Genomic DNA, 16,939 nt, shown 5'->3' with positions numbered 1-16,939 from the left:
TATTATTATTATTATTATTATTATTATTATTATTATTGTTGTTTTTCTATTGGCAAGCTGGGGTTAGGCCCCTACCAGCTGCAGGGAAGATAGTTGAACAATACACTGCATTAACGTAACCTATGTCACAGGGACACCCCGTTGCAGGTTCATACCCTTTGTTATTTGACTGGACACGCTGACACGGACCCAGACACATGGATATTATTTTAATAAAATTTATAAATTTTAATCATATTTCAATAACAATGTATTTTTAAATATTAGAAGTTTTTATTAATAAAATTTTGAAAAATCGTGTCCCATCTAAAAAGAAAGAAAATTTAACTTCTTGTCGAACCCAGCTCACGTGTCGGGTCGTTCCCATATTAAACCACTCGGAGGGCTTGTCTTTCCCGATTCTAGCATAGCCAATAACTGCAGTGTTGGACAACTTGCGAGCCATGAAATTTTGACATCTTATCAATCAAACAGCATCGGATTCGTTCAAATCTAATAGAAATGAAGTCTCATCATCTGTGGTATCCAATCTGCTCCAAGCTTTCCACACACAGTCACATCTAGAAGTGCTCACTTATCTCTAACCAATCCCATGCCATGAAGCTCTCTTGCTGGTCCCTAATGGTGAATCACACTCCATTTCAACTGCCCATGAAACTAAATGTTTATTTCGATCTAGCCATTTCCAAGTGAAATCCATCTGACAGAATATTCATTGCCAACCAGTTCATTAGAAAAGGTTCAATCCATTTGAAAATACTCCAGGCAAAAGATGAGGATCACAATTTGGAAGAAAACAGTTTTTATATCTTTCGCTCAAAACAAATGAAAGTTGATCACATGAGGATTCTTGTCTATGATATCCAAACACACACACACACACACACACACACACACACACACACACACACACACACACACACATCTTTACAGATTATTGATCTACTATACCACTAACGTATATCAGCCTTGCCGTTCGTAGATCTGGATTTCCTTGCCTTGATGAATGCTGGATTTAGTTTCATGCGTTGTGCTTCAGGGCTCAGCACCTAATACATGAGCAAAAGGTGATTAAGTGCAATTATCAATGTAAAAAAGCCATACCCCTCTGGCTGTAAAAGGCAACCTCTCAAACAGCATGCTCTAGATTCTGCATATCACCACTTCCACAGCATATGACATACATGCACGGCTGGCAACAAAAGAGAGAGAGAGAGAGAGAGCATCTGGTTTCCAAGATTTAGATAAAGAAATTGCAGCAAAAATAAGTGGCAGTAAATACAATGAGCAGTAAGCACGAAAGGCACCAAGCCAAACGTGCCAGCCAGCCAATCAAATTATCGAGGATGGTTCTCTGTGTCCAAGAAACAAGATGCTTTTCCATAGAAGAAGAAACTCTAAGAACAAGTTTCTCAACAAGATGTAAAAATACAACCAGAGAACAGAGGACAGGCCTAAGATGCCGGCAATGTTACACACAATATACAGACTAAAATCTCCAGAAATAGATAAATGCCACAGGTGTATGATGAAACTTTGAGATTCCTTCCCTGGTGCTCCCAGGATACTCAACGCCTTATCTCTAGTTAGAAGCTTACGAAAACAGGGTTATCGCTAGTTAGGCGTTGCAGCGTACATGAAAAAGAATTGGAGCCCATTCCATCCCCCATACTGGAGTCTGAACTTAGGCAAACTTTAGCAGGAGTTGCCATTTTCCATGGGTGTGGCACGAGCTAAAGAATGTGGAGGCACAGTTATTCCACCACCTCTGATGGACACAATTGAACCACCACGGTTCGAGCTTGCCTTGCTTATGAGATGGGGGTCAAGAAATACAACAATAACTGTGATGTCATCATGGAAATGCCGCCTCACTCCTCGTTCAATTTTTTTCAAATCAGAGTACCGCATCTCCCTCTTCTTAGCTGCTTCTTGGAGTGCAGCTTTGACAAGTCTCCTTGCACTTCCCTACATGTATCAACATTATAAAACCATGCTCCAAATCAGATAGTGCTCATGTAAAATAGACAAATATTACAATGAAAAGGAAAAAGCATCCAGATGGGTTCTAAATGAGAAAACAGTTCTAAATCTTCTTAATGTTTTTTTTAACATACTTCAAATAGTTAGAAACCAAAAAGAAGCAAACAACAGCCAGCAGCAGTAGATAAACCATAAAATCTGATCTTCCTAATGCAAAAGACTGCTTCTTATGTGCAAATCAGAAGTAGATAAACCATAAACTCTGATCTTGATCAGAACCAGAAGCAAGCTTCCAAAGGACACGGTTGGACTAGAAGTGGAGCTAATTTATAATGGATCTAAACATTGTTTGCAACCAAGCTCAGAAAGGATGAGATGAAAAATGAGAGCAGGTAGTAATTTGGTAAACAGATTAAAGTTGAAGGTGGATGTCTTCTTGTTCTTCTTCTCTATCATTTCTATAATGTAAAGCCTCAGCATTCAAGAACTGGGACAAAATATATCTGAATGTGTTCAATCAAGCAAACAGATACATCTAAACACTGGATCATGCAGCACTCATGATGGTTCTCCTTCAATTTTCTCCTTTTTTGAAAACCTCAGAAAAGGAAAGCTTTATAAGACCAAATAACGCAAGGAGTAGGTGGCATCAAGTGCAATGCTGAGCAAAAAGAAAAAGCTTCCACTTTAATACGACATCTTACACTGCGTGGATGATTATGAACAAGATCTACTGCTTCTTGGTTACTGAAATGCTCCCAAAGCCCATCAGAAGCAAATATGATAAACTGATCATATGGTTGCAGCGTGTGCACCTCGATTGATGGTTCAGCACTAAGTATTGGCTTTCTAAAAGGTTCAGGAAGACGAAATTTAGCATATAAAGGCTCCCTGTTGAATTCAGCCTTTTTCAAATACATGTCACCAATTGATCTAGAAACCTGCATGCAAGAGCTTTCAGTCAGAAGAGAAGCAAACATATATCTTATATGTCCAGTGATTTCCCTCACAACAGGATCCCTATAATCATAATGAATCAAATTGTGGAAACTCATAGCTAGAATAAATTCAGCATATACCAAATCAAATTCCAAATGAACTTCCATCGATTCTAGTGCAATGCTTATTAGATCTACTCATCCCTATGTTATTTCTTCACATTCTTTCTGAAATAACCTGGTAGGCCAAAGGCCGGTTTCCTGATGAACAAATACTTGACCATCTTTTTATATCATTATAAATCTTGTGTGGATCTTGTCATATGATAAGCTTATCATTTATAAGATTGCAGTAATCACCTACTGTATGTGACTGAATTTTGGTGTTGTGGAGCAGTAAGAAGTGATTACTGTCTACCATACAAAATTCTTTTTGTTGACATGGTGTTAGAATCAAAGATCTTAAAAAGGAAAAAAAAATCTCCAAAAGAAGTTGGCCCTGAATACCATGATTTCCCAAGTTGGCTAACAGTTTCTTTTCCTTTTTTTTCGCAGAGTGAGAGGAGCAGGACATAAAAAAAATTCAAATCATGATGGCACACGAGGTTCTAAATCAATAATAAAAGATACTATCATTCAACAAACACAATAATGAGAATTTAGATTTTTTCACTTAGATGTCCTACTTCTGGTCTCAGTTTCCTCACCAATATTGGATGCATACTAGGCGAAATACAGTCACTGTGTAGACGCCAACTTTTATAACACAATAATTCCAAGCTTTTGAAGTATAGCGTCATTGCAATATTCTAAAAAAATGGAGCATTTATATAGTTCTAGACAAAGACAAGAACTTATGTAGTAGACTATATTTTCTTCCATATGAATTCGCAATTTCCCTACTTCAACACTTCTTCAATCTAGCTTAATGCATGACCAAAGATAACATTTCAATCTAGGATGAATCTCAGAACTATCATTCAATTGACTAATTTGTTCCAGGTACTGAAAAACAAAGATTAGTGGGATCTTTTAAACTGCCTCAGATTATTGATTGAAGAACAATACCATAGACTGATCATGTGGGATCTTATTTTAACACTTGATTCTTGGCATTGGATCGGCCTCCTACAGCTTGACAAAAAAATTTGCAACTAAATAAAAAAAAAACTCGAAGACATATCATGTTAATAGGAAATTTTATACCAGAAAGTCTTATAATCATCTTAAGATGGTGGTAATACAGGGCAAGATAAATACAAATTCTAAGAGCAACCATTTATATCATTAGTATCAAAAGAACCAGAAAAGCATACATCACATCACTCAAGAGATCCATGTATGCAGAGATAATCCATTCAAATTTTTTAGAAAGGAATACTGTTAAAATATATGTAATTCATATATATGTATATATTTATATACATATATATTTGTATTATCTAAAATACCCGATAGGGGTATTTTAGTCATTTCACAAGTACCCGATAGGGGTACTTGTTTCTTTTCTTTCTTTTTTGTAAATTCCTTTTTTATTTTTTTACTTTTTATTTTTTAGTTTTTTGCCCACCTAAAAGGGGCCCCACCATGGAGTCGATGGGGCCCCCAACGGTCACATTTGTGACCGTTGGGGGCTCCCAACGACTCCATGGGAGCCCCTAGGTGGCTCTTCTTTTAAGGCCATAAGGCCACTCCTCCTCTCCTTCTTTTGTGTATAAATAGGGGTGAACCCCTCTTGTATTCTTCACTCTTGAGAGCTCTCTCTCTTTTCAATAAGAGACATTTATATTTTTATGTTGTGTTGTCTCTTGTGGTTTTGGGTGTTAGCCCTTTTGTTTGTTCATTAGTGGATGTTGTAAGTGCTTAATGCACTCTTTGTTTTTTCGCATATTTCATTACAAATACATCGTCATAAAATCATTAGATCCATAAACCCAGGAACAGATTCAATCAAGAAGAGACTTTGGCAGTTTTGCCACAACAGTTTGCAGGTTAACTATTGAAACCAAAAAGGACAAAAAAAAGTGCTGAAAAAGCTACTCATGTAGAAATGTTAAAATGTATATACATATAATATGTATATATACAATACATATACATGCATCTATATGTATACATACTTAAGTATGTATACATATTTGTATACATATATATGTATGTGTATACATATATATTATATATGTAAATATTGTAACTAGTTGTAACTATGTTTTCCATTTTTTCTCTCTTTCTTTTTTAGTTAGGTTCTCTTTGGACTAATCAACATAGAGTTGACAAGTCAAATAGAGTTGTTCGAACTTGGAACAGTCCTAACAGCTCTATTTGTAGCCAACAATTCTATTTGAGACTACCTCTTGTTAATAACTAGGGGTGAACCCCCTCATTATTTATAATGCATTTCTTTGCATTTTGGTGAATAATAAAATATATTTTTTATATTCTTTGTTGTGGAGAACCCCTTTGTGGGTTTTTGTGAGTGTCCTTGGTGACACTTTTGTGCTTGTCCATTTGATTTATTGGTGGACATTTTTGGTTTGTAATTGGAGGATCGCATTTCCTCACATGGTATCAGAGCTTGGTGCTCTTTGAGATTGAAGAAAGTTCATTGGCTCGGGAAATCGTGTCTCTCTCATGCTCGTGTTGGTGGTTGCAACACAAGATTGTTTTTCTCTTCATGAATCATCTCAAGTGTTCTTGTGATCAAGTTGTGCTCTTTTAAAGGTTGATTTGTTCGTCGTGCTCGTTGATCTACTCAAAGTTCGTGAAAGTGGCGCTCATACTTTGTGTTTTCTCTCTCTATCTCTTCTTACTCTTGTAAAAATAGATGACAAAGAAAGTGCCACCATCATGCCCATGAAACTCATCGATACGAATTATATTATGTGATCTTCAATTATGGAACATCACATTTGGGAAAAAAAGGTTATGGGGATTAGTGGATGGTTCCAATCTGGAACCTAAATTAGTTCTCACTAAGGTAGAGTTGTGGCCTCTTTGGTATATACCCTTAGTGCCTTAATCTATTACTTTCATAGATGCTTAAATGCATTCCTATGCATATCTTATGTGATTCTTCGTAGCTTTTGTATAAGATATGTGGCTTTAAGTTATTAAGATTATTGCATATAAATGAATTTTTGATCTCCTTGTGAGTATCCATGATTAGTTATACTTGTGTATGCACTTGGTTTTCTATATAGTTCTTTGAGAATCTCTATAATTGTCTTGTTGTGTCATAGTAGACTTGTAATCTAGATTGAGTTGTCTCTCTATATAACTTGCTTATATTAACTATGCATATGATTGCATTGCATCAATTGACATCTTGTTGCGCATATGATTGCACTATATTCATTATAAGTTTTCATCTACTGTTATTGGATTTGATTTGAAACTTTGCTTTTTTAAATTGGTTCTTATGTATGAACTCACTTATTTGGAAATTGATTTATGTGAGTATTTATTACCATCTTATGGTATTTGTTTTGTCCATCACAAATTTTTAATATGATGCATCTTTTGTTTTTGGCCTTATTGCTTTTGTTGAACCAAAGTTGTTTGTTGGGGTAAGTTGTTAAAAAGTGTATATACATATAAATATAATTATATATAATATATTTATATACTATTTATATATTATTTATATATTTTTTCTTTTTTTCTTCTCTTTATTTTTGTATTTTAGGATTGTCTAGTTCATACTGAACTAGACTCAAAACTAGTCAAATATTTGACTAGTTTTGAATAGCCGTTGGAGCTCCAACTACTCTCTTGAGTCCTCTAAACTCTCCTCTCTCTCCCTCTCTCAACGTATATAAATAGAGGTAACTCCCCTCTTAATGTATCAATGCTTCTTAAGCATTTTATGGGAATGAAATAATTTTTTTTTTAAGTTCTCTCATTTATGCCCTTTCATGGGTTATGATGAAAGTATCTTTTATAGACACTTATTGCAAGCATTTGTGGTTTCGTGAAAGATCCTCATTTCCTTATATGGTATCAGAGCTTGCAAGCTTCTAAATCTTGAAAGTTGTTACCTCGTTTTCCGTGCCATTCTAGCAAAGAGTTGATTTGCATCCTTGTTTGTGATTCAAGTGCTCTTGTCCCTACATAGTTGGAGAAGTGGTTCGAAGGATCGTTGACTACTTAAAGATCGTGATTGTGCTCTTGCACCTTCTTCTTTCTCTCATATTACTTTTTTTTCTTTTTATTCTCATCTTCTCTCTTTCTTCTTCACCTTTGTAAATGAATGACAATGATAAAGTCACCATGATGCCCATAAATCTAAATGATATCAATTATGTGATGTGGGCTTCAATTATGAAACACCACATATGAGAAAAGGGGTTGTGGGGGTTTAGTATATGGTTTCGATTCGGAACCAAAACTAATTCTCACAAAAATTGAAAATAAGAAAGCGATACCTCTCACAGAAGGAGAGAAAACTAAGGTATTAGCTACCTATGAAAAAACTGGAAAGAATGAAGAATGGGGCATACCAAGATCATGTCTTGCCTAATTAAAAGTGTAGATATCAAGAAATGCTCTAATTTTGCAAAATTTGAGCATGCTAATAAGACTTGGGAATATCTTAGAAATATGTATTCCCTTAAAGACATTGCACATGTGTGCAATTTACAAGATAAGGTGCAAACTATGACCCAAAGGGACAAAAGTATTAGAGAATATTATAATGAGTTGTCCGAACTTTAGAAAGAGTTGGCTTTTCTTGAGCCAAAGTGGCATTGTCCCGAAGATATCGAGCTTCGCAAAAAAAAAACTCGATATAGAACATTTTTACCAATTTGTAAATGGTTTGAGGCCGGAATTTGAAACAACCAAATTGGCCCTTCTACATAGAGACAAAGTTCTCTCTATTATAGACATTATTAAAGAATTAACTATGGAGGAAAATAGGCTAAAAAAGAATAATCCAAAGAATGAAGAGAATTTCATTCTAGCTGTATCTAGACTGAAAAACTATATGCGCACTTACAAGCCGCCTCACTTTGGTAGACAAGGCAATGATTATGACAAAAGAAAAGTCATTTGTCACCATTGTCATGAATCGAGACATTATAAGTCTCAATGTAATAAATTAAAGAGAATACATGAAAAGAAAGTTGTATCAGTCAGTTCATCACAAGAATCAAAAGATCAAGTCAATCAAAATGCACCCATATCTATGGCACAACTAATGAAAATTCTTCAACCTCTTCTTAAAAGAGCATCTTCCTTAACTGAAGCCTCAACCAAAGCAGTTGTCTCATCCTTCTCCGATCCCGGTAACTTTCCTTGGCTTCATTTCATATGACCTCAAATAACAATAGTTTGTCCGAATGTCATAATAATAACTCAAATGTGTCAAATGTTTTCACAACCAATGGTACATCTCTTGAAATAAAAAGTATAAGAAATTTTAAAAAATTTCAAAACTCCAAAAAAATCTTTATCCCTTTATCCCAAAAGTTAGATATATTCCCAAATTAAATTTAAATCTTTTATCTATCTCTCAAATATCTGATTATGGGTGAAACATCTACTCTTCTCATGGTTATTGGGCATAAGATCGCCAATCAGGGAAGTTGATGGAGAAGGACTCTACTATATGGATTTTTTGGAATTACCCAAGAATGCTTTGTGTTATAATGTTCACAAATTGGATTTGAATCTATGACATAAAGACGACCATCCTCGTATATCCAAAATTCAATGCATTCCAAGTTTAGAAAAATTTTGTAATTCTGAAAATTTTGCTTGTAAAGATTGTATTCTTGGTAAAATAAAGAGATTATCACTTCATGATAGAACTTTTGTTTCATCTAGACCACTAGAGTTAATACATTCGGATGTTTGGGGTCCCGCACCAGTCATACCAAAAGGCGAATACACATATTATGTAATTTTTGTTGATAACTTTTCTAGGCATACTTGGATTTACTTCTTTAAACATAAATCAAAGGTTTTTTTGCATTTTCAATCATTTCACAAAATAGTTAAATATAAATTTCAAAATAATATTTTCATTTTTCGCACCGACTCAGGAGGAGAATTTTGTCAAAAGAATTTAAAGATTATCTTAATTTACATGGCACCACCCATCAAAGATCTTGCTCTCACACACCACAACAAAATTGTTTGGTCGAACGAAAACACCAACACATTATGGAAACTACTAGGACTTTATTAATAACAAACTAAATACCAAAATAGTTTTGGGTTGAAGCAGACCTAACTGCTACCTATCTCATTAACCGAATGTCATCTTCTTCTTTGAAAAATATAACTCCAATTGAAAAACTTGTTAAATTACCTCGTGATTACTCTAGGTTAGAGCTTTTGGATACAAATGTTTTGTCTTCACTAACAAGAATGATAAACTCTCTCCTCGTGCCATTCCTTGTGCCTTCTTAGGTTATGCAAATAATAAAAAAGAATATAGGTGTTTTGATATTAAAAATGAAAAATTATATGTATCAAGAAATGTATCTTTTTTGGAAAAAAAATATTTTGAAAAGGTCAAGGAATTAACCGAATATTTTTTTTGAAAGATTTGACTTCGAAATATGATGGATGTGACTATAAATGTGACTTTGACGATGGTCAAGATATTATTGATAAAAAACATAATGATATTAATGAAGAGCAAACTCATAGGAATACCAATTGTTTACAATACTCAAAGATGTAGGGAATCCAATCTTCCATGTGCATTGGAAAAATATTCACAAGCACAAACCAGAAGGTCATTCAAAGTCTCTAAACCTCCCGGTAAATTTGTGTCCTACGAATCTTTTTCACACACATATAAGGCATTTATTGCATTGATACACACGTATATAGAACCTTCATCCTATACTCAAGCCAAAGAACATATAGAATGGGTAGAAGTCACGAGGGCAGAATTAGAAACCTTAGAAAAGGCTAACACTTGGACTATTTAAGATATTCCACAAGGAAAAAAACCTATAGGTTGTAGGTGGGTTTATAAGATTAAAACCAAGAGTGATGAAACTCTTAAAAGATATAAAGCCAGATTAGTGGCCAAGGGGTATTCCTAAGAGTATAGCATAGACTATGAAGAAACTTTTACTCTAGTTGCCAGGATGACCACATTTAGGACCTTAATAGCCTTAGCCTCTGTTAGAAAATGGCCTATATTTTAAATGAATGTCAAAAATGTTTTTCAAAATGGAAACCTAGTTGAAGAAATATATATGAAAGCACCTCTTGGTATAAGTATTCCTAAGGGTAAGGCTCTTCGTTTAGAAAAACCTCCTTATGATCTTAAACAGGTACTAAAAGCCTGGTATGACAGGTTTAGTCATGTTATGCTTGATATTGGATTCAGAACTTGTGTGACCGACATTGGTGTGTTTGTTAAGATCTCTGATACAGGGATTATTATTATTATTATTATTTATTTGAATGATATGATCATCACTGGAGAAGACAAACAGGGAGTTGAAAACATTAAAAAATATTTTAAAATTATTTTAAAATGACTAATTTAGGTTTGTTGAGATATTTCTTAGGAATTGAAGTTGTGTATTCCCCTTGAGGTTATTTATTATCTCAATCTAAGTTAAATTTTGATATTGTTTCCAGGTCTGGAATTACAGACGATAAGAAAGTGGATACTTTATAAATTGTCAACACCAAAATGAGAATCGATGATGGAGAACCTCTTGAAGATCATATTCCTTACAGACAGCTTATTGCAGCACTTTCCTATCTCTCCATTACTAGACCTGATATAGCACATATACACACAGCTAGTCAATTTCAACACGTTCTCACTTTTGTTTACATGAGAGCAGTTTTGTGTATTGTTAGATATATTAAGTCTTCCATTTCACGATACCTCTTTTTATTTGCTTCATCTTCATTATATTTAATTGCTTATACTGATGCTGACTGGAGAGGTGATTCCAATAACAGACACTCAACCACTGGTTTTTATATTTTCTTAGGTGAATCCTTGATTTCATGGTGGTACAAGAAATAACAGGTCTCTCTTTCGTCAACCGAAGCTAAATACTGAGTCATGGCCACCACAACGATGAAGGTAGTCCGGCTCATAAGACTGCTGGCTGACATGGAAGTTGAAGTGACAAAAGCCTCATGCATGTGCTGTGACAACGAGTGCGATTTATATTGCCAGCAACCGAACATTTCATGAACGCACCAAACATTTTGAAATGGATTGTCATTATGTCAGAGAGGAGTACCTACATGGAACCATTGATCTGCCTTATGTTACATCAGAATACCAATTAGAAGATTTCTTCACCAAACCTCTTGTTGCTCCTAGATTTCACTCTCTTAAACAAACTTTCGCTTATTGTACCGTAAGTTTGAGGGGAGTGTTAAAAAGTGTATATACATATAAATATAATTATATATAATATATTCATATATATAATAATTTATATATTATTTATATTTATATTTTTCTTTTTCTTCTCTTTATTTTTGTATTTTAGGATTGTCTAGTTCATGTTGAACTAGACTCAAAACTAGTCAAAGATTTGACTAGTTTTGAATAGCTGGTGGAACTAGTCCAACGACTCTCTTGAGTCCTCTAAAAGCTCCTCTCTCTCCATCTCTAAATGTATATAAATAGGGGTAACTCCCCTCACAATGTATCAATGCTTCTTAAGCATTTTATGTTATGTCACACGGACTCGGCTAGGGAGGCACTGCACCCGAGTCGACACGCCGCGACATGGGTGCGGACACGGGTGCGGCTTAGGACACGGCCCGAACTCGGTCAACGACGAGTCGGACTTGGTCAACGAATCGAGGCCGAGTCCATCCTCGTTTTGGACTCGGTCAATGTTGGCCGAGTCTATATCCGTCTATTTTAAGGTGAAAAACTAAAAAAATGATTTTTTATATATATTTTTAAATATATATATATATAAAGAGACTGTTGTGCACAATGCATAGTCACAGTGACTGTGCTGCTGTGCACAGTCACGCACTTTTTTTTAAATAAATAAATAATATATATAGCCGAGTTCCCGTGTCCAAAATTTTTAAAATTGTGTCGCACCCGCACCCATGTGACATAGATTTTATGTGAACGAAATAAAGTTTATTGTTTTTCTTTTAAGTTCTCTTATTTATGCCCTTTTGTGGGTTATGGTCAAAGTGTCTTTTATAGCACTTATTGCAAGCATTTGTGCTTTCGTGGAAGATCCTCATTTCCTTACGGTGTGCACCTCAATTTTGTCAGTTTAGATTATTGGCTTATAGTTTGGCTCTAGCTGACATTTGTTTGATCTTTGGTTCTGTGAGTATATTGTATCACTCATTTGAATATTTGGCCATTTGTATTATGGATACTTATAATTATGTTTACTTGTAATGGCTATCTATTTTTTAAACCATGGTGTTTCGAAAGGTTGTGAAATTTAATATTTCTGCCTTGATTTGCAGATATTTTCCCTACCTTCTTGATTACATTAATTTGTTTTTATTATAAGCTCTCTTACCTCGTGTGTTTCCTCCTATTACGTCTTTTATTTAAGTATCATTTTATATAGACAAGAGATGTTTTACAAATGTGGTGAGTTATGTACATCCATTAGTTATTGACATTTTTTTTTTGTTTGTTTTGCCCACATGTGGCATTATGATTATGCTCTTGTTCTAGTAGATGCCTCAAGGATAAATTTTTATGAAATCAAATTATAAACCTAAAATCAACATTTTTTTCAAGAAAAACATAAATATTGATCATAAGATAATTTGATCACTAAAGGGCATATAAATCATCAAGAGATAAACAATTATGCATAAATAATATCCCAAGGATTTTTATAAAAGCATTTCAAATGAAATAACAAATCATCACAAAAAACATGGATATAAAATATAACAATTCAAAAGAGCCCTCAAGAAAATAGGAGATAATTAAATTCATGCATACAACAATGTGAACAAGATAATTAATACAAAACACATATATATCCAACATACAATTAAAGCATATTTAATGCACATAATAATGAAAGAGAACAATCGCACAAATCACAACAGATTAGGATTCATTCACACAACCTAGAATGGGCTTAAGAACAAAGGACCAAACATCAATCTTAATATATATATATATTATTAATAAAATGCACATAAGATTCATAAAATTTATAAATTTATAAACATTTTTCTATGCAAGTAGAAAAAAATTTAGAAATTTTATAGAGCGATTTTAAAAATCCCACACAACAAAAAGAATGATATTTGAGAATCTTAATAATAGTTGGACCACCACAAGCAATCACCTCACTAGACCTCCAAACCTCAAAAATCAAGTGTATCACCTAGAACAAAAGCATAATCACTAGGGCACTTATGGGAAAAACAAACACACAAAAAAGTGTGTAACCAACGGGTGCACGTAACTCACTACATTTGAAAAAAGAACATCTCTTGTTTACATAAAATAATACTTAAATAAAAAGCATAACAAGAGAAAACACACGAGGTAAGAGAGCTTGTAATGAAAACAAACTAATGCCATTAAGAAGAATAAGAATATCGATTTTAACAATCTTTCAAAATTTCATGATTCCAAAAAAATAACTACCATCACAGAAAAATCAAGATATCAAGCATCCAATTCTGTAACAATGGTCACATAAACAAATGAGTGGTAAAACACACTCATAGAAACTGAGGTCAATCACCTGCCAGTTAGATACATACCTATATTGACAAGATGACATGAGGTGCACACAACTCACCCAACGACTAACTCGGATTTCCAACAACAATGAGTTCAAAGGTCAATCAACCATCAATCAGACCCAAGGCAACTGACAACACATCACTCACTCCTAGAAATCTAAACTGATAATATGACATGAGGTGCACGCATAACTCACCTCAACGGCTAACCCTAACTCCACAACATTGAGATGCACAAAAAACAAATGAGTGATACAACACACTTATAGAACCAGAAGTTAATCAACTGTCAATCAGAGCCAAATCATTTGGCAGTCTATACTGACAAGAAAACAGAAATACACACATAACTCACCTCAACAACTAACTCTGGTCTTACAACAGAGAAGTGCATACAACTCACCTTGATAAGGCCAAACAAATAATAATGGATGTATCAAAAGAAGAGTGATGGACTTACAAAGCCAAATAATAAAAACCTTGAAAGACACATTCCAAGGAACAAGAACTGATAAGACAAAAAATTTAAGTCAAGGAAATCCTTAAGTAATGCAATTATAGAGCCTTCAATCACGAACCAAAATATCAACCAATATTAAGTGGATAAACACAAAAAATGTTCTTTAAGGAACATTCTCACAAAACCCATAAAGGGGTACACAAGAAGGCTCACAATATAAAAATAATATTTTATTGAATATCATAAGTATGCAATAGAAACATAACACTTAAAACTCATATGAGGTACCAACGGGGGCTCCGCTTGTTTGGTAGGAACTGTTAGTGCACATCACCATGTGTTGGGACGTTGCAAGTTCAAAACCCAATGGTATGTTGTGTAACTGGTGGGGGTATGCCTAAGCCCAACTTGCCTTTCAAAAAAAAACTCACGTGAGGTATCATGATGGAAATAAGTTTTCATAAAAACATGTAATCATACGACAAGATAAAATGTCCACCAACGAGAGTCTTTAATTACGAAGAAACATGTCCAGCAATAATGGACAATTACTAAAGTGAACCATGAGGGAAACACTTATAACACCCACAAAGGGCAAACACAAAGAAGGTTCTTATAAGATTCAAACTAGATCTCATAAAAGCATGCACATATATAATTTCACAAGATCAAACAAATATTATAAACCTTATAAAATGTTTAATAAGAATAAATCCAACAACAATTAAAAAATAAAATATTTTAATTTTAAACAAAAATAACAAATAATTTTTCAAAGATAAGAAAAAATAGTGTTTTCTCATGCATAATATATGAGATAGAACTCAAGTAATACTAAAGATATAAGATACATGTCGGGTCAAGATTTCCCTTAAATCCAACCCACACAATGATCACAAATCTTTCACGAAGCACAAACTCAAACCAAAGAATCCCAAGACCCAAAAAAGGCAAAATACCAAGAAAGATTTCTTGGCTCTAATACCATGTAATGAAATATGAAGAAATACAAAATGAGGGTCTCTAAGGGCTTACAAGATCATAAACACAAAGTACACATGTACATACATAAGTACAACTAAAGGACAATACAAGAACACAAAGGCACAACACAAGCACTAAGTGCATTCAAGACATTAAAGAACTAAATAGAATAACACAAAACATAAAAAATATTCATCTTATTGAGCATGAATGCTTAAGAGAAGCATTAAGAAATGAAAGGGGATAAAAGCCCTTATTTATACACATCCAAGGGCGAGGGAGACCTCAATAGAGCTGTTGGACTGCTCCAACAGCTCTATTGACTAGTGAAAAAAGAACCCAACAACTTTATTTGGTATTTGACCAAATAGTCTTTATAAAAATAGAAAAAGACAAAAAAAAAAGAATAAAGTAAAAGTACTAATGTGCCCCTAATAGATACAACTTATTACAATGACTAAAATAACCAAAATACCCTTAATGAGTATTTACCTATTACATCATTATAAATAATATATATATATACACATGTACAACTTAAGAACATAAAGATAAAGACTTCCAATGAAGACACTTGAAGACTTTAAGCCTTCCTGTTGATTCTTTTTGTATTTTCAAACTTTCGGTATAACACAACATAAGTTTGAGGGGGAGTGTTAAGTTGTATATATATATATATATATATATATATATATATATATATATATATATATATATATATAATAGGTAAATACTCATTAGGGGTATTTTGGTCATTTCAATCCTTGTAATAGCTTGTGCCCATTAGGAGCACATTAGTACTTTTACTTTATTCTTTTTTTTGTCCTTTTCTGTTTTTATAGGGACTATTTGGTCAAATACCAAATAGAGTTGTTGGGTTCTTTTTTGACTAGTCAACATAGAATTGACTAGTCAATAGAGTCGTTGGAACAGTCCAATATCTCTATTGAGGTCTCCTTTGCTCTTGTATGTGTATAAATAGGGGCTTTTATCCCCTTTCATTTCTTAATGATTCTCTTAAGCATTCATGCTTATGTTTTGTGTTCTCGTTAGTTTTTTAATGTCTTGAATGCACTTAGTGCTTGTGTTGTACCTTTGTGCTCTTGTATTATCCCTTAGTTGGACTTATGTGCGTGCATGTGCACTTTGTGTTTATGATCTAGCCCTTAGAGGCCATCATTTTGTATTTATGCATATTTCATTACACCTACAACCCCTAGCATAACATCTGGAGAAGAAGAAGAAGATAATGATGATGATTGAGGTTATATTTTTAAAAAACTTTTTTATTTAATACTTATGTATTTATAAACTTGGTTATTTGGTTTTCGTTTATGTAATATAAAAGTATGAGTCTTGTGGCATGTTTTTAATTGCAAAATATTTGATAGTTTGCATTGTTTGTGTGAGATATGCATGCAATATTATCTATATTAGTTGATGTTTGATGATGTCATATGCGGCTCATAAAGACATAAATGCTTCATATGTGATTTTATGGTTGTATATTGTGTAATTCATTGTTGTTTCATGTGTTATGATTTTCTTAGATTTTTTGCTAGTTTTATATTATTTTTCTTGTTTCTTTAATTTTAAAAAAATTTATTAAAAAATTATTTAAAATTTTGTGATTTTTTAAGATACGTTCTAACTTTGGGCCCGACCGATACGGGTAACAATACGCTACCTACAACCTTGGTTTTCTCCTCAATTTGTCCCAAAAGAAAGTTACAAGATGTTTCTCCTGCAAATTTAAGTGTGACAGCTACATACTTTTCAGGCAATGAAAGGGGACAAAAGAATGCTATTACACATCATCATCAAGCGACAACCCAACTACATAATATTAGGGGTGTCAACGGGTCGGGTTTACCCA

The 16,939-nt window shown here is 33.7% G+C and overlaps 1 protein-coding gene across 2 annotated transcripts in view; it reads right to left on the bottom strand.

The window, feature by feature from the left end:
* Positions 1 to 1,227: 1,227 nt before the first annotated feature.
* The window catches only part of LOC149832976 (putative protein phosphatase 2C 60), a 41,140-nt gene continuing 25,428 nt past the window's right edge, over positions 1,228 to 16,939 (bottom strand). The window contains exons 3-4 of one of the 2 annotated variants that reach the window (XM_090014815.1): positions 2,688 to 2,924; positions 1,228 to 1,968 (exon numbers count right to left, since the gene is read on the bottom strand). In XM_090014815.1, coding sequence (XP_089870941.1) covers positions 1,696 to 1,968; positions 2,688 to 2,924 — 510 coding nt within the window. In that variant the 3' untranslated portion in view covers positions 1,228 to 1,695. The remainder of the gene's footprint in view (positions 1,969 to 2,687; positions 2,925 to 16,939) is intronic. The other variant, XM_090014816.1, reaches the window with a different exon arrangement.

The sequence above is a fragment of the Nuphar pumila genome, chromosome 7 (genome assembly GCF_984573655.1).
Source record: "Nuphar pumila chromosome 7, dmNupPumi1.hap1.1, whole genome shotgun sequence".
NCBI lineage: Eukaryota > Viridiplantae > Streptophyta > Magnoliopsida > Nymphaeales > Nymphaeaceae > Nuphar > Nuphar pumila.
Note: the sequence above shows the minus strand (reverse complement) of the source record. Positions and strands in the feature narration are given on the sequence as shown.